At 43.6% G+C, this 18,089-nt stretch overlaps 1 protein-coding gene across 1 annotated transcript; it reads left to right on the forward strand.

Annotated features, from left to right (window-relative positions):
- Positions 1 to 7,575: 7,575 nt before the first annotated feature.
- On the forward strand, positions 7,576 to 13,255 carry dusp6 (dual specificity phosphatase 6). Its single transcript, XM_028041506.1, has 3 exons — positions 7,576 to 8,550; positions 8,772 to 9,221; positions 11,627 to 13,255. The coding sequence occupies exons 1-3, from the start codon at positions 8,148 to 8,150 to the stop codon at positions 11,938 to 11,940; spliced, it is 1,167 nt and encodes a 388-aa protein (XP_027897307.1). The 5' UTR covers positions 7,576 to 8,147; the 3' UTR covers positions 11,941 to 13,255.
- The last annotated feature ends 4,834 nt before the right edge of the window (positions 13,256 to 18,089 follow it).

Raw genomic sequence — 18,089 nt, forward strand, 5'->3', positions numbered from 1 at the left:
TTCACTTTCTAAACATCCGATTCTGTTTCATAACAACACTCAGTGACGGGTCGACACGCCTCTGTTACCAAAACACGCTGAGGCTTGTTGGTGTCGCTACCTGTTGCCTGTCAAACAACAGTCTGTCACAGGTTTGTGAAAGCACTACTTCGCTAACCTTTGTCAAACGGTTGTCATGTTTGTTTTTGGGGCAGTTTAAAGTAAAATCCTTAATTATTCAAAAAGGAAATTACTTTTCTGAGTGAACCTGCTGGATAGTAACAACAAGATACATAAAGCAGTTTTGGTCAGGTTAACTGTTACTGTCTGATCCACTTTTTTTTATTTTACACCACTTTACTCTCAGACATTGACTCTGTCTTCTGTGTCCTGGTGGATGCAGAGTCAGCTGGACAAGAGAATGTTGGACTGACCAGAGACACACAGAACCTTAAAAGAAGCCGTGCATCTAATATCCAGAGAAGTCCGATCCACAGAAACCTGATTGAGCTGTATTCATTCATAATAACTGGTCAACGGCCAAAAAACCTGTCTGGGATTTTCCAACTCTTTTAGGGTTATTTCGATGAGCTGAATCCAAAAATCACATTGGTTTTGCTCAATCAGATCAACTTTCTGAACTGTGGAGCAACATGAGCATCAAAATGCAGGACTTGTTCTCACATCAGGATCGGTTTCCTGAGAATCTGATCAATGAATGATGAGCAGGAGGAGAGATTCCATCAGGACAGGAAAGAGACGGAGAATTTTACACAATGAAGACGTAATGTTCAATTTACATGTACTTACCCTTATCAGTGTTTATTATACAATTTACAGAAGTCCAAATTTGTAACACTTAATTCTAACACTCTTAGAAATTGTTATTTTAAACCAAAGGATTTCTAGAGAGAAGGATGTTCTAACCTTTCGCCCAATCACAATTCGCATACCTTATCTATATCTATCAACAACTGTTGTTTAACACTTAAAATAATGTTTGTTTTTTTTTATCTTTGGGTGTATTTAAATCCATTTCTCTTTCAAAGACACACAGATGTGATGCACAGTGGTGACGTTGCCTTGCTGCTGGGGTCTCAAACTGCATTCTTCAAGGTCCGGTTGTCCTGCACCTTTTAGATGTCTCTCTGCTTCAACACACCTGGCTCTAATATGCGCTCATTAGCAGAGCTCTGTAGAGGTTGACTGCACACTAATGAGGCAGTTTCACCAATAAATTCAAGTGTGTAGGACAAGGAACACATCTAAAAATTGCAGGACTCTGGTCCTCAAGAAATGCGGTTGAGCCTACTGTCTTGCAATAAGAAGGTCCTGGGTTTGAATCCCGGCATGGTGTCTTCCCACTTGGTGTTTGCAATCTCTCCCCATGCCTGGGCGGGTTTTCTCTGGATACTCTGGCTTCTTCCCCCAGTCCAAAAACTTGACTCTTAATTGAGTACTCTAAATTGTCCTTGGGTATGAGTGTGTGTTGCTGGTTGCTGGTCCTGTGTGTCTCAGTGTTACATATGATAGACTGGAGACCAGTCGAGTGTGTTCCCTGCCTTTTGACCATTGATTGCAAGATACCCATCAAGGAGGACTTTTCAGATGTTAGTTTGGCTAACAATGACATCCTGAGAGTTAAAAGAGTATGAACAGAGACGTGTGTGTGTGTGTTGGAGGAACGTGGACACCCTGTGAGGAAGGGGAAGTCGTCTTAGTGGGTGTCACATAGATAAAGAATGCCTGTGTGGTACTTTAATGAAGTTGAGTGAGCCGTCGCAGCGGCCCCTGACCCCTCCTGTCTACTCCAGGTCTCCCACACACACAGATACGGTGAGCAGATCCAGAGCAGAGACAAAGCGACGGACGTGATAACACTGGAGCCGCCATTGTCTCTACAGAGCCGAGTCTGGTTTGTGCCAGTGTTTGTGTGTGCGGGGGTGTGTGTGTCTGGTGTTGTCACGAAACAAACTTGAAGGAGGCTGCCTGGAAATAAGAGCTTACACATGTGTGGGCGTGTGTGTGTGCTTCTCCTTATAATTCAATCAGTGGAGCGCTGTTTGTAAGTTCACTGTACAACAACAACAACATGGACATTCTGCTTCCTGTTTCTGCACGTGTAACCTCCAAACGAAAACCCGAGGCCAAGGAATGAGTCGTTACGGGACCCGGTGCTGCTGAGTGTGTGTTGCTGTGGTGCCCTGTCCAGATAAAATCAATGTGATAAAGAAGCATCCATGCACTTGTTATCTAGAAGCTGCTTCTGCTTTGTCCCTGCTGATTAAAGACTTGAAAAAAATTCCCACTATCTGTCTCCTTGTCTCCTTTAAATGCGTAAAAGGGGCAGTGTTGTATAGAATTGAAATTTTTGAAAACCTGCAGTGTTACCTTCCTTCTTTCATGCATGTTTGGCCAGTCCTTTAATCTCCATGGCAACCATTCAACTGTCCAAATAGCTTGGGTGGACCTAGCACCGGCTTCGAGACGGAGCTCCAGTTTCCACGCTCCCGACCTTCCCCCTCACAGGGCCTCCAGTCAGCTCCTTCAGACTAGCCAGCAGCAATTGGCAAACACCTGAATGAACTGCACATCTGCTGATGTCGTTATATGAGCTACTTCTCAGCACAACGCATGTAAAAACATTGCTAAGGGGTTTATAGAGGAGCCATGTTGTGATGACGTCCTGAACACAAAGTATCAGGAGGAACAAGAGTTTCTTAAAGAGACAAAGGCCCAATTTCAAGGCTCTAAATTAGGAAGTCAAATTTCTTTAAAGTCATATTTGACGTAAACAGCATTTTTATAACAACTGAAGGTAACACAGCTACTCGATTATGCTATAAAATGGCATGATGTGCCTGAAAAACGCATACTGTCCCTTTAAAACTGAGATCATGGTAGTGCTTCTTTAGGTAATTTGATTCTGATGTATGCTTGCAATACTGCAATATTATAAGTATTTACACAAATATGATGTATTCCCGTAAATTAATATGGTGAATGAATTCATTACCTAAGCATACAGTGACATAAAAAGTGTTTGCCCCTGATGGATGCATTTGGTATATATTTCTTTTCCTTTTTAAAAAAAAATCAATCTAATAGTTAAGATTTCCAAGCAAAGCTAATCTGAGCAAACGCAAAGAAGTTTGGACGTTATGAATTTATTTATATCATGGAGACGCTCTCCAAAGCTGCTGGTGAAAAAGTAATCACCTGCTCAAACTAATAACTTTACCGGCCTCAGCAGGAGCAGCTGCCACCGACAGAGACTCTCTTTACATCACAGTGAAGGGATTTTAGTCTGTACTTTTTGTACAAAACTGGTGTGAGAATGTTTAAGATGTAAAAAAGGAAACTTAAAGCTTGAAGTGTCATTAGCTTGAAGCAGTGGTCAGTCATGTTCTCGTTACTCTGAGTCGGTGCTTCGGTCTATGAGTGCGCTTATTGTTCCTGCAGATCCAAGCGACTTTTCCAAAAAGCTGGCTCAGGTTCTGCCCGGCGCCTTTAGCGTGGGTGTTGTGTGATCGCTTTTCCTTCTTCTGCAATGACTTGCAAGTACATTTAATACCTGGTTCCTCTTTCAAGTGCAAACACAGACTTCCTGTGCATCGTGTGTCTGACTTTTAGTGTTTTGAAACCTGTCCACGTATCCAGACGCTCTCTCATTGTCCGCCTCTGTCTGTCTCCGACGAGGAACACCATGAGAAGCCACATCCACTTCCTGAGTGTGTGTCATGCGCATCATGACACAGACACACACACGCACGCACACACCCCCACTGGAAGGCCTCGCTCCAGATCATGATTAGTGCATGTTTGGGAGTCTTTGTTTGAGGACAAAGGCTTTTCCCATCTGAAATGAGCAGCTGGTAGCAAGGAAGCAAGGACAGGGAGGGGTCAAAGGGCTGTTTGTGGGTAAAGTGTGGGGCAGATAAGTGATGGAAAAAGATGGATTAAAGGAGAGACGGTCTTCATATGAGGCTACAACATATGACAACAGCAGAGATTTGCTAACTTCAACTTTTGCCACACTTCGACCACAACCGTCAGTGGAGTTTACTGGGATTTTCTGTGATGAACCAACACAAAGTAGTGCATAATTAGGAACGGGAAAGAAAGTTGCATGAAGAATCTGTTGAAAGAAGGACTTTATAATCTCAGAGGGAAATGCAAATTCAAAGCTTGTAAGAACAGCCACATGAAGAAGCTTTTTGCGATTCAGGATGTGGTGTGGAACTATGGAACAGTCTGACTGGGGGATTAAGGCAATGTCCAAACAGAACCAGTTCAGGATCAGAATTCCTTTACTGTCAATGTGCAAGACAGCACAACAAAATAATAATAAAAAATAACATTCAAAGACAAAGAAGACGACAGTGGTAAGAGGAGTATGGTGCGGCATATTTATTAAACTTATTCATGAGTGATTTTAATTACGTGTCTTATTTAATGGAAACAAAGCAATTGAGAATTTTTTTCCTGATTCTTTTTGCCGATATTGAGTGGAATACTGACAAAGTTTTGCGCACATTTATAGTGGAAATGCAACTAGTGATGCACTGCTTTGGGTTGTGTGACAAAAAGTTTAAAGGAATTCCTTTAAATGTATCACTTTACATCACAAATTCAGTTTAGAGTACAACACGAAGGTATAAGGACCAATCGAGTTGCCCACCAATATTTCACACAACCTTCATGTAAAAACAACTGATCTTTACGTCGGTTTAGGAAATGTTTAGGAACCGTTGGTGGAAATGTTTGGTTTGGTTTGAACTCTTTCAGTTGCTCGTCACACATTCGTTTCACAGCTTGAGATTTTGTTCTGAACAAGTCGTTTCACAGCTGGTGCTGTGACGAGGAGCGGGGGCGGTGCGGGGTCAGAGACGTGGGACGTTCACGGGAAGCCGAACAATGTGCCAAAAAGTACACGGTGAAAATGGATGTGCTCTGTTAAAGTCGCTGAGCAAAGATTTTTTTTAACCATTACTGTCGCGGCAGCCTATAGATGGAAGGTGACGTGTGTTTTTTTTGTTTTGCCTTTACCAAGAAAACGATCAAAAGCACACGGTAATACTGAGTTTCTACCAGATAATGGAAGACTTTATAATTCTCTGTTTCCAATGATTCTCATGGAATATATAAGATTATGCCCCCTGATATTATTCACAATAGCTCTGATTAACCTCATGCTGATGGGGAATGTTTCTCAGACCCACATAACCAGACTTCCCTAAATAAAAAAAACAAACGAACAAGCTTTGGGAAATTGTAGTCAACGACTTTACAGAAGAGCGATGGATTCAACATGTTGGAATGAAACACAACTTTTTATGAAACTGTGTGATGCTGTTGGAGGTCTGGTGGAGAGATAAAAAAACACACACACACACACAAAAAACAATCCATCATCCTCCAACTACTTCCTGTCGTCTTCTTTGTCATTTTCACCAGTAGTAACATCCGGCTGTTGATCACATGACTCACGTGATGCAAAAAAAAGTGTTGCAGTTTTGTGAAATATATCTATTTTTACATGGCCCCCAAAAAACACACCTCATCATAGTGCAAAAAACTAGATTTTTCAAAATTGGCTTTTTTCAATTTGTGCAATTTTATGGCTTAAGGTTAACGCAGCTAGTGATCTATGCAACATGGCGGGTGTTTTATTTGGACAGCATCAGACTTCTCATCAGACTTCTATGGTGAATTTTCAGGCACCAGATTTCTTAGCAGAGGCCCAGAGGACAGAGGGTGGTGAGGGTGTGGGGATGAGAAACAAAGGATGAAAGAGGACGAGAAAGAGGGGGCAGAGGGCAAAACAAGACGGGCAGACGTAGAAGAATAGGGTGAGTGGCAGGGAGGAGGGAGAAGGTAGAGATGAGAGTGAAAAGCGAAGCGGGAGCCATGGGGGTCTGAAAGAGACCAGAATTCATTTGAAGGTGAATAGAAGCAGCTTGGTTTCATTCAGAGCGACTTCTGTCATGCCTGAGGAGACGGAGGAGGTGGGGGCGACCAGAGAGGGGGCCCAAAGGCCAATGTTAACTCTGGAGCCGCTGCATGTCATGTGCTAACGAACGGCTAAGCCTCCAGCCCGGTTGCACGACACAGCAGTCCCGCCTCAGTTCAGAAGCTGTTGAATGTGTCTGGATACGGTGGAGCTGGTTTGACACTTTTAACATTTAGAATTGGCCTCTTAGTTCATATTTTGTCCAGCTTTTTTTTTGGTTTTTGTTGCTGTCACTGAAAAGCCTGACAGTCCAGGTGAATGCTTTTCTTCATTCTTTATTTTGTCCCTAAACTGTTTGTTTGCTTCATTTTCCACTCTCACTAAAATGGTGAGTGTGGCCATACAAAGCTAAAATAGAAATATGTATGTAAAATGGGGGAAAAAATGGTAAGTGCACCTATCGATTGTGTCACATATAGACGCCTTTGGCAGCATGCCACTTACTTGAATTGATCTTTTTGGGTTTGTGTATGTGGATTTGTCAGTCTCTCACATCGTCATGGTAATTTTTTTTGCCAACTCTTTCTAACATTGTTTCAGTTTATTGAGATTTGGGCTGTTCATTTTTGGACAGGTCTGAAGTCCTCTATGGCGTTTCAATGCATCTTGATTCTTTCTCAGCCATTTTGTTGGGAATTTTCTGCTGTTTTTGAGATAATTGTACTGCTTGAGTCATGGCTCAGCTGTTGGACAGATTTCCTTAAAGGAGCAGTGTATGTATTTTCCAAGTTAACATAGTTTCTTGGTAGTAATCAAGTATGTTTTGTGTTAATTTCCTGTGTTAAAAACTGCTGTATATATCAAATATGACTTAAACAACATTGGGCCTCTGTCTCTTTAAGAAGCTTCTGCTCTTTCCGAAACCCCACCATTATGAGCAAACAAGCTGCCCCAATGGTCAAGCTTTTATAGAGCTGGTCTCACTTGCTGAAAACCAGATTGATGTTTCGTTTTTAAACCCGTTCTTGTCCCAGACAGGCAACAGAAACGGCGCACAGCAGCAACATAAAGCTGCAATCTGTAAAGCTGTAGCAACTTGGGGAGGGGTCTGTGATATTTCGGTTTTTCTTTTATAATAAACATTAGAAAAAGATGTCTACATTTCTGGGGGGGGGGTTTCTGTCAAGATAGTGTACATGCACAAGAAATAATATGAACTGTTTTTATTTTAGCAAATGGCTGCAATGAAACAGAAAGTGAAAATTGTAAAAAAAAAAAAAAAAAAAAAAAAAAAGTATTTAAATTTATTTATTTATTTATGTAGTACTGGTCTGGTTAGCCCTGAAAAAAAAAAAACCCTGATTCGTCGGGGTAAGGCTGTAGCCCTGCATTACCACTATAATGACCGCACTACTTTGTAGTCTCCCTCCCTCCTGTAGTTCTGCTGTTTGTTTGTACTCGCCTCCATCCGGAGCCGAAATTCCTCTCCGTTTTTGTGAATGACAAACTCATTAACAATTCATCAACAACGGGCCGCTCCATTCGGCCCCCCGTTTCCAAGGCGACCGCCGCTGAGCACTGCTCCGATTGGTCGGCCGGCGCAGCGTATCCAATGAGGACGCTCCGTGTGTGCAGCCATTCAGCAGCCGAGAGAGAGAGAGAGCTCAGCCAGAGCGGCGTCGATTCACACCGAGCTGCGGAGGAGAAAGGAAGTGAGGGGAAACGAGCCGCATCCGCCAGTCGACTTGGAGCTGACCGTAAGCTCGCAGCTCTCTCCACATCAACCGCAGTTTCACACTGAATCTCTGCAAATAAAGACGGCGGGTGGGGAAGCTGCTGCGCCCCGCGACGGTGGAGTTATATAAGCGCAGAGGAAGCGTCGGACTCGCTGCAGGGCGGCTGTGACTCATTGAGAAATAACTCGGGCTCTCCAGGCTGATGCTTGAATGAAGCGCCACTGAAGGCGACGCGCAGTGAGGAAAGACGGACTGATCGTTTTCCGCAAGAGGGATATCTGCGTGGAGAGAATATTATTATTCTTTTAAACTTTTTTCTTTTTACATCACATTAATTTATTCCATTGAACAGCGGTTTGGACCAAAACCAAAAAAAAAAAAAAAATTCCTTCTTCTTCTTTTTTTTTTTTTTTTTATACCACTAAACTTCCCTCTTATTTCCCTCCTTCAAACCCGGCGTTTCGCACTCCTGCTTATAAATGCTCGACAAGCTCAAACCCGTCATCCAGCTCGACTCGGTTATGGCGATCAGCAAGACGGTGGGCTGGCTCCGGGAGCAGCTGGAGACGCGCAGGGACGGCCTGCTGGTGATGGACTGCCGGGCGCAGGAGCTGTACGAGTCGTCGCACGTCGAGACGGCGATCAACGTGGCCATCCCGAGCCTGATGCTGCGCCGGCTCAAGAAGGGCAACCTGCCCGTGCGCTCGCTGCTCTCCGACGGGGAGGACCGAGAGAGCTTCGTGCGCCGCTGCAAGACGGACACCATCGTGCTGTACGACGAGTACAGCCGGGAGTGGAACGAGAACGTGGACGGGGGGTCTGTGTTGGGGCTGCTGCTGAGGAAGATGAAGGACGAGGGGTACAAGGCCTTCTACCTGGAGGGTGAGTTGAGCTTCATTCACATTTCCACACACACACACACACACACAGTTGTGCTGATTTGTTTGTGTAAACACGGGGAAACTCTGTAAGTTTTTCAATGCGTGTAAATTTTTGTGCATGTTTTTTTTTTTTTTTTTTTTTTTTTTTTTTTTGCAAAACATGCAAATATGAATACTTGAAGCTGGTGTTCATTGGGATTCATTTTCCCCTCGTTTCTCCAGGCGGCTTCAGTAAATTCCAGGCAGAGTTTCCAGCCCTGTGCGAAACCAACCTGGACGGCTCCTCTTCCTCCTCCTCCAGCAGCAGCAGCAGCTCTCCCACCACGGCCCAGGTCCTGGGCCTCGGCGGCCTGCGCATCAGCTCGGACTCCTCCGACATCGAGTCGGACTTCGACCCGAGCAGCGCCACGGACTCGGACGGCAGCCCGCTGTCCAACCCGCAGCCCTCCTTCCCCGTGGAGATCCTGCCGCACCTCTACTTGGGCTGCGCCAAGGACTCCACGAACCTGGACGTGCTGGAGGAGTACGGCATCAAGTACATCCTCAACGTGACGCCCAACCTGCCCAATCTGTTCGAGAACGCCGGGGAGTTTAAGTACAAGCAGATCCCCATCTCCGACCACTGGAGCCAGAACCTCTCGCAGTTCTTCCCGGAGGCCATCAGCTTCATCGGTAGGTTAATCCCGGCGGACATCTGGCTCGTTCACATGCTGCTGCTGGTGGTGGTGGGGCTCGGTTAAACAGTTTCAATCGAGTATAGATATCGCAGGGTATGTAATAAATCCCAATTAATCGAATTGAATGGAAAACTACATGCTGAAAAAAATAATCAACCTTTTTTCAAATCAAAAAACATTTTTTGCTGCTAAATTATTGAATAGTCATAAGAGCTCAACAACAAAGATATTTATTGATATTTATCCTCTAAATAACAGACTGTTTTCAGTCTGTTATTTAGGATTTTTTTTAAAACCCATCATATTGGTGCAAAGTGAAATTATTTCCATTTAGCTTTCAGGTGTTTCAGGAATCCTTTATATTCAAGTTACTTCTTTGGAAAAAAAAAAATCAAAAATGTGAACTGGATGCTGACGTTAGCATCGGACTTCACATGTTTTGCATTGAGTTGCTATTTCAGGCTTGTCTATTTACAGCGATAGGCTAACTTGTTTTTGTACAATGTGCAAGCAACAGTACTCTTTTTTTTCCCCAACATGCAATCATATTGTTTCTTAAAGTTAAAAATTGAATACAATTTTTTAACACATTAAAATCTATGTAATTTAGTGCAAGTCCCCTAGTAGCCTACATGCTCTTTTTAGGGGGACAAAAAAAGAAAAAAGCCACTCAGTTTTACCAGAGGTTCTCCCAAAGAACATGTTGGCAACAGGTTGCAGAGGAATCTGTTGCCAACTGGTGAAATAAACAACTCATACACCATTTACCTAATTTACTAGCCAACTTTCTCAATGAGCAAAAGTATTTGAATAGACAGGAAAGATTATTTGAATCCTGTTTATACAACAAGGAGTTGTTTTTCAATGGCAAAAGACAAAGAAAAGACATGTACTGATGTCCAAATGTGTGTGAAAAGTGGCTGATGTCGATCAGATTGGCCAACCACATCTAACTCTCAGCACACTTGTTTGAGCAACTGTTAGGACTGCAGGCTGAAAGAGTCATCACTTTAACAAGGGATGGGTTGGGGTGGCATGACCTTCCAACAGTGAGTAAAAACACATCAGCATTTTAGGGTTTTATTGCAAAAATCTACAACTAAAAAATGGCATCTGAACAGGCCTTTAAACTCAACATAATGTTGACATTTTAAAACCTGGGGAAAGCTTGTCGTCGGTAACCAACCCTTATTTCAAGACAACAAACAGCCAAACTTAACCAGCCATAAAGACTGGGGGGGAACAAGACTATTCTCACATTTGCTAAACAACAACATGGAAAATAACGCAAAAGAAAAGCTACTGATTATTCAAAATAGATGTAAACACATCAGAGGAAGTGGAAATTGACAGTAAGGCAGCATAATCCTATTAATATGATATGTCTTATCACTTAGGCTCATATTGGGCCACTGACATTAGACGAGGTGTCCTCAACTGTGGCTTTATCAGGCAATCAAGCAGGGACACTCAGATTAAATCCACTGTGTTGAAGTGCGAGTGTGCCTCTGATGGCGCAACGGCTAAAATGCACTGTGTACAAAATAATTTGACTTCAATGGGAGGCGTTCTGGCCTATCTGTTGTCCTGGGGCTTGTGTAATTGCAGTACAAAGAGCAGCGTTGAAACAGGAGAATAGGGGAGAGGGGGAGGGAGAGCAAAGGGAGGGCGGTAATTCGAGCACAACAGGAAGGAAGTGGCATTGAAAGTAATCTAGGACATGGCATCAACCCTACCCCCCCTCCCTATCCCTCTTCTTCCTCCGCATAACAAAAGGAGCCATTTACAGGGCCTGTTGACATCCTGTTTGCCTTGACAGGGTGCCCTCATGACTCTTACATTTACACGCTCAAATGGCATCATTGTCACACCAACCCTGGGCGAGTGGAAGAATGCTTTAATAGACTGTAATAGTCAATTTCCCAGCCGGCTATTCCAGGACAAAACAAGGGAAAACGTTGATTCAGTTTCTCTCCGGCGACTCCCAGTTGTTGACAGGCGCTGCTAACAGATAGTCGGGGGTTAAAAACTTTTCCATTCTTGGATGTGGGCCAGTTGGTAAACACAGTGCGGATCTTTATCACACGTTGTGCTGGGTGTGTCTCAAAGGGTAGATAACAGCTTTTGTACATCATCAGCGTCATTGTCCAGAAAAGGTAGAACACCCAACGGTTTGAACCACTGAACTGTAAGATGTTAAGAAAATCTAGATTTTAGTCGCCCATCTAATTTTGCATCCAAGCAATTCCTCACAATTGCGACAGTTGCGTACACTGACATAGCAAAGGCAATGGAAGTTCAAGATATCGTACTGCTGGTTTGTTTGGTTTTGAGTAGAAGTTCTAGGAAAGGTTCACAGGACATTGGCTAAAATTCCTCTTCTTTTTCCCCTGTAACCAGATGAAGCTCGGGGTCAGAAGTGCGGCGTCCTGGTCCACTGCTTGGCCGGCATCAGCCGCTCGGTGACCGTAACCGTGGCCTACCTGATGCAGAAGCTCAACCTGTCCATGAATGACGCCTACGACATCGTCAAGATGAAGAAGTCCAACATCTCCCCCAACTTCAACTTCATGGGCCAGCTCCTGGACTTTGAGCGCACGCTGGGCCTGAAGAGCCCGTGCGACAACCGCATGGATCCGCCGAGCCAGCAGCTGTACTTCACCACCCCCACCAACCACAACGTCTTCCAGCTGGACCCCCTGCAGTCCACGTGAGGTTCCGAACATCAGTGCCTCTCTTGTTGGTGGGGGGTGGAGTGAAGTGTAAGACTACCACCCTGAATTCTCCTCTACTTGTTGAAAAAGTTGCAAAAAGTTTCTCGTTTTCCCGTCATCTGGTGTGCGGACCTGGCTCTGGACGATGCAGGCGGTTTTTATTGGAGGGGGCTCGACAGCTGCTGAGCGTGACTACTGGAGTTGCCAGAGTGGCCTGGCCAGTACACACCTGCTGCTGTCTGAATGAGGACGGACAGTTAAATAAAGCAACAGACTCATTTAAAGACTTTCTACAATCATATTTCTGTTGGACTCTTGCGGTATTTCCTGTTTTTCTTGTGAAGGTGAACGGTGATCTGGAGAGCTGTAGGTTCTGCTTCACAGATTCTAGGCTGGTGTGCCAAAGAGACACGATTGTTCAAACTGGACAGAAAAATGTTCTCTGTTTGTTTTGGGGGTCGTCCCCCATGACTTGTGGGCGCGTTGACCCCCTTCTTCTTCTGTGAAGACTCGCCTGTGTGGGGTTGAAGCACCTCAGCTTTTGTAGGCCACCCCATGTACTGGACTGATTTTTACACTTTTCAAACATTTATACTGTACATTGTGTTCATACCTTAAACGTAAGAGAGAGTACGTACCTTTGGAAGTGTGTACTGAGGAATTAGTTTCATATTCTAGTTTCCTGTAAGCAAACCAACCGCATATTGATCATTATTCTTGCGTTAATTATGCCAAAAATCAATAGACTTTCCAAGAATCGTGCAGAAATGTGTACATTTGTAATATATTTATATACTCCATATTTGCTTTATGTATCAATTCAGCCAGCCGGCCTTTTTTGTTTTTTGGGGATTTTCTTTTGCACTCTCCCTCCCACAAAACAGTTGTTGTCGTTTGCCTTACTTACTCTCACGGGGTTTGCTTCAGTTTGTCCTCAAGAGATTTTACATTCCCCTCCCCCCCCCTGCTTTGTCTATCTTAGAATCATCCGAGACCCTGATCAAGTTTGCCAGATTTTTCTTTTCAGATAGCCAGAGCTGCGTGAGGGCCCACCCACCGTGCGTGGTCCGGTGTGGTCAAATCTGCTGGGTGTTCAAAGCTTCTTCAGGGAAAACTCTCTGAAATGCAGTTATGAATTTGTCAGGATGAGAGAAGTGAAACTCTCTTAGCTTAAAATAAGATAAGAAAGGAAAAAAAAAAAACTGTTCCAGGAGGATGTTGCCATGTTGGTGACCTCCGCCTGCCCTCCACCATTCTCCTCTGTTCTGAATGTAAAGGAAAGATAAGTTATTAATAAATTGCTATTTTGTCTATAGTTTCTGTCTCTTCTGCCTTTTTTTTTTTTCCTTCTTCCACCAACATGGTGGTTGGTGTCTCGTCTGCTCGCAGGCTGACACGTTTATGTAAGTGTTTCCTCACAGCCGAGTGTTAACCAGCAGGCCCGGTCACGACAACACAAACAGTAGCAGCGAATCGCGAGGCCTTCCATCAAGCTCCAGCTTTCCATCAACTGCGACGCTTGAGACACTTCCTGTTTTATTTTTGTTTGTTTGTTTCTTCCCCAGCTCGAGAAGAAGCATGTCCTGTGACATGACGTGTCGATGTGAACACCCTGTTCACCAAAAAAAAAACAAACAACAACAAAAAAAACCCCACAGAGCTGCTGAACAGGTGCAAAGTGAATTGAGTCGATCTGGTTTTTCCAGGTGCCGGTTCGCTGCGAGTTCACCTCCTCCCGGAGGGCAGGGCCAAGCGCGTTCAGCCGTGAAAGGGAGCACAAAGTACCTAGATGTTGTGTCATTCGATAGCGAGAGCTGCGGTGTGTACCTGCGATGACCTGGAGCGTCTGGATAAGATGATATTCACGGTGCCGGCGAGGAGATTGCATTCTCACACCCGCAGTCACCCGTCTCATGTCGCTGCACGTGCTTCACGTTTCCAAACATGACTGCAGTGTGTGCATGCAGAGCCTTCAACTTTTTATTTTGTTTTCTTCATTTTAGCAGGATGGAATGCCATTGATATTAAAAACCTTTTTTTGTTTGTTTGTTTTTTCAAGGGAGCCCTGGTCAAGAGGCAGGAACAAAAAGTTACACAGTTAAGAGCTTTAAAAAACTTGGTACATGTCACTGAATTCGCTTCATTCATTTCTTTTTGTTGGGCTGTAAAAACACTAGTGCTGTATTCACATCAGCCGTGTTTAGTTCACTTTAATGGAACTCTAGTTGGTTTGCGAGGAAAGTCCTGTTTGTTTGGAGCAGTGCGAAGGCGCAATGTAACTCCAAAACGGTGAGCTCTAGTCCGCCTAAAAACCTTGGTCTTAATGTGGCTTGAATGTGAATACCAAGCTAACCGGAGACTATAGTGCAGGGAATTCTGGGTAAATACAACCAGAAAAAACCCGTGTTTGTGCTGGTTGTATTTGTGGAGAAATGGCTCGGTTGTTTTTTTGTTTTCTTTTTACCAACAACAAAATGAAATCTACTGCTAAAATCTGATGCCACTCCATATTTGTTTACATTTTGAGAAGAAGGAAAGTTGTGTTGCCCTGCGATGGACTAGTGACCTGTCCAGGGTGACCCCGCCTCTCGCCCGAATCGTTCGCTGGAGATAGACACCAGCAGCCCTCCTGACCCCACTGGGGACCAGGGAATAAGAAAATGGATGGATGGAAAGTTGTGCCAGATTTCTTCTTCAGAGGTTTTTGTGTTGTTTCCTTCAATGGTTCTCAGTGCAGCACCACCACTGATAAAGGGACGTTTTTCAATTTGGATCGTTTTGACACAGCATGGTGTGAAAGAGAAGAGCGACAGCTGAAAACCAGACAAATATTGCACATTTCTGTTCTCAATCTAACAGAGTCCACCAGACATTCAGCTGTGATTAAATGAGAGGAATTCAGTCAATTTGAAAGTTTCTCGTTGAAAGTTCAAGGATAAGGGAGTTGAGTGAACAAAAGTCTTCTTACCCAATTGTGTCCGAGCCAAAGGGAGAGAAAGAAACAAGTTGTGTGAGCAAAAAGTTTAAGTAATTTTGTATTTTGTCCTGTCAAAACCTCAAACTCCAATATACTGTGCCTCATGTGGTTGGTTGGGAAAAGGTTTAAAGGGAAATGAGATAGCAGTAGAGGAAAGAAAGAACCACAGAGAGAACACAAGTCAGCTCCCTGAAAGTCTGCCTCTAGACCTGCAGAAAGAGAAAAAAAACTAAACCGAGAAACCACAGTAACAAACAACATATGGATTTACAGGAATAACAATTGTAACATCACTAAAAAGTCAAGTGTATATTATGCATAGTAAAATTCTGACAGGAATTATTTATTAAAAAATCTCTTCTATCTCAAGTGGTGCCAGTTCTTTCCCTTGATGCCAACTTTGTTTAGGTGACAGTTTCCTCCTGCTGCTTCCACTGATCCATAGTTATAGTTCTCAGTCACATGATGACCGACGGATTTTATTTCCCTACTTATTCACATTATATTCGAACACAAAGGGTTCAACGCAGCATTTGACCAGAAACTGAAACCATGCAATCAGAGTAGGTTACCATAGTGCCACAAAGCCGCTCTATAAACAGTCAGATTTATGGCATAGCTATGAAACCATGCCACCTGGTGAATGATAATGTCACCATCTACCGCATGGCTAATATAAAGCAATTCCTGGTTGATTTACATTGTCAAACATTGAGCATGGGAACCTGGACAGAACCAGTACACTGATTATGTAATATCTAACTTTTATTGGCGGTATTGCTAGGTAGCAATGTGCCCAACGTGTCATTAACGGCCATTACTGTCAGGAGCAAAATCCCAGCGGTCCTTCCCATTTGGTCTTTATTATGCCAGTCTTGGCCAGGGCTCTCTTGCAAAATATATATTTTTTTCTGCCTTTGGGATTTGTCTGGTCAAATAAAGGTTAATAATATAAACCAATTATGTCAAAGTCACTGGTACCACGTTCTTTTATGGTTAAACATGAAAACGTTGGAGAAGACAAGAGTAAAAGCTTAAAAAGAATTACATTTCATGATGGATTGCTCAGTAAAGAGAAAATGACTCTTTAGTATATGTGACATGTTGAGATCTTAAGATTCTCATCAAAAGAAAGTGTTACTTTTTAAGCACTACCCAGCAGCTGTCACTAAGTGACTTTAGTGAAGTAAGTGTAAACTCTTATTATAAGTGCTGTGGGATAGACAAGGCCATGGGGGGTTAATAGACGAGTAGGCTGTGGCATTTAATTAATTCTCACTTGGCAGTAGGAGACCCAAAGTGTGTCAAGAAAATGTACCTCAAACTTTTACACCAACAGCAGCCTGAATCATTGACAGAAAGCAGGATGGATCAAAGCCTTTTACATTATTTACACCCATTTTGATGCTTCCATCTGAACGCAACAGTTCTTAGACGACAGGTCTTGAAGTCAGTGCAGGCATGGAAATCTAATCAGCAGTCATTCCCAGTGTTGGCAAAAGTCTGCGTTTTGTTCACTGTCACTTTGACCGATGGAGGCACTGCGTCGAAAGGAGGTGAGGCAAGGCAACAAAATATAGTTGGAGTAGCTTTATTTGGTGTTGCATGGTCACCATTACACCGACACCCAATTTTTGACTGCGAAACAAAGAATCCGGCTTTATCCTTTGGCGAATTCCACCCACACCAGGTGAAGGGGTGACAAACAAGCAAGGAATAATTTGCACAAACCCAACACAAAATAAAGGGTACAAATAAATATTTACATGCATGCAAATTAGAAACAAGCTAATCTTAAGGTCAATCAAGAAATTAAATTAAACTTAATATAACTTTCAGAGCATTACCCCTCTTAGTTGACACGGTATGTTCCAGGAGGTTTTTAACTGCACCTGGAGCATTTGTCTCCCTTTCTGCTCCACCCTTCTGAGGAGACGCACCCGAAAGGTAAGACTCAATTAACCCAACACCAAACAAAGTAAAATAAAGAAATGAAACAAAAAAAAGTATTTGTTCTGTAAATAAATATCAGTAATCAATAGGGATGGAGCCCCTAGTCTCCATCACATTCACAAATTCAATCATTTAAGGTACAGATGCAACACTTGCATCACAAACGTGTTCAAATTAACCAATCATTTTTTTGTTGATACACCTAGGACCTCAATAATACTCCCCAGCCCAGAGCACCAGTCTGGCATTGTCTCCTGCTACCACTGTAGCTAATCAGCTAGGTAGAAATGGGTTCTGATTTGTGCTAATGGAGCCTATAACCTCGAAGCAGCTTGACTCTTAATTAACAGAGCAATACACAGATTTGCAAAACCACAGCTGTGACATATGAAATCCATCCACCATGACTTGTGGTAGTAGAGTGCTCCAGCCCCCAGCAAGGAATACTCTCCTTAATAACGCTACCTTGATAAATATGGAACCGAAGACTCCTGCAGTGACCAAGCCTGTGAGCTTAAGAGCGAAAGCACATGTGTCCTGAGCAACCTGGACATCATCAATCAAATTCCAACCCGACTGCAACCAACCATCCTGTTCTCAGAAAGAGGCTGCGATGATGTCACGGCAGGACTGAGTCTGACAGATGAAGCCCGGGATATGAGAGGTATGCAAGCATCCCAGAGGGTCTCGTGGTTTTTCTTCCTGTTTGTATAGCTCAGTGTTGCGTGGCTTTAAATCCCAGGGATTAGAGGGCACAGGAAACGACCAGGGCTAATTTTGGACAGATGAGCTCGGCAGGCCCCTTCAGCACCTTCATCACCACAGCGTGGCGACCCTGTGATCAGCCGGGCCATAAAGGGATTTGGAAATGCATATGGCTGGGTCACAGTGAGGGCTGCCATGTTATATGGCAATGCAAGACATGCGGTCGGGTTAATGACGGGACAGGAGTCCCATTTTCTCTATGTGGCCGACATTAGAAATATCTCTTACAGTTCAAATAAATCATGTTCACTCTGTGAAAATTAGTATATTTTGCAAAACTGCGATGGAAAAACATTTTTGCATCACTTGAGTCCAGTGAGCAACAGCTGGATGTTTCTACTGACAGGAAAGATGAAGAAGACGACAGGAAGTTGCAGGAGGACGATGGCATCATGTTTTTTTTTAATGATTTATCGGGCGAAGAAACATATTCATGTCTGATTTTAATTGCGCT

Source organism: Xiphophorus couchianus, chromosome 2, assembly GCF_001444195.1.
Source record: "Xiphophorus couchianus chromosome 2, X_couchianus-1.0, whole genome shotgun sequence".
NCBI lineage: Eukaryota > Metazoa > Chordata > Actinopteri > Cyprinodontiformes > Poeciliidae > Xiphophorus > Xiphophorus couchianus.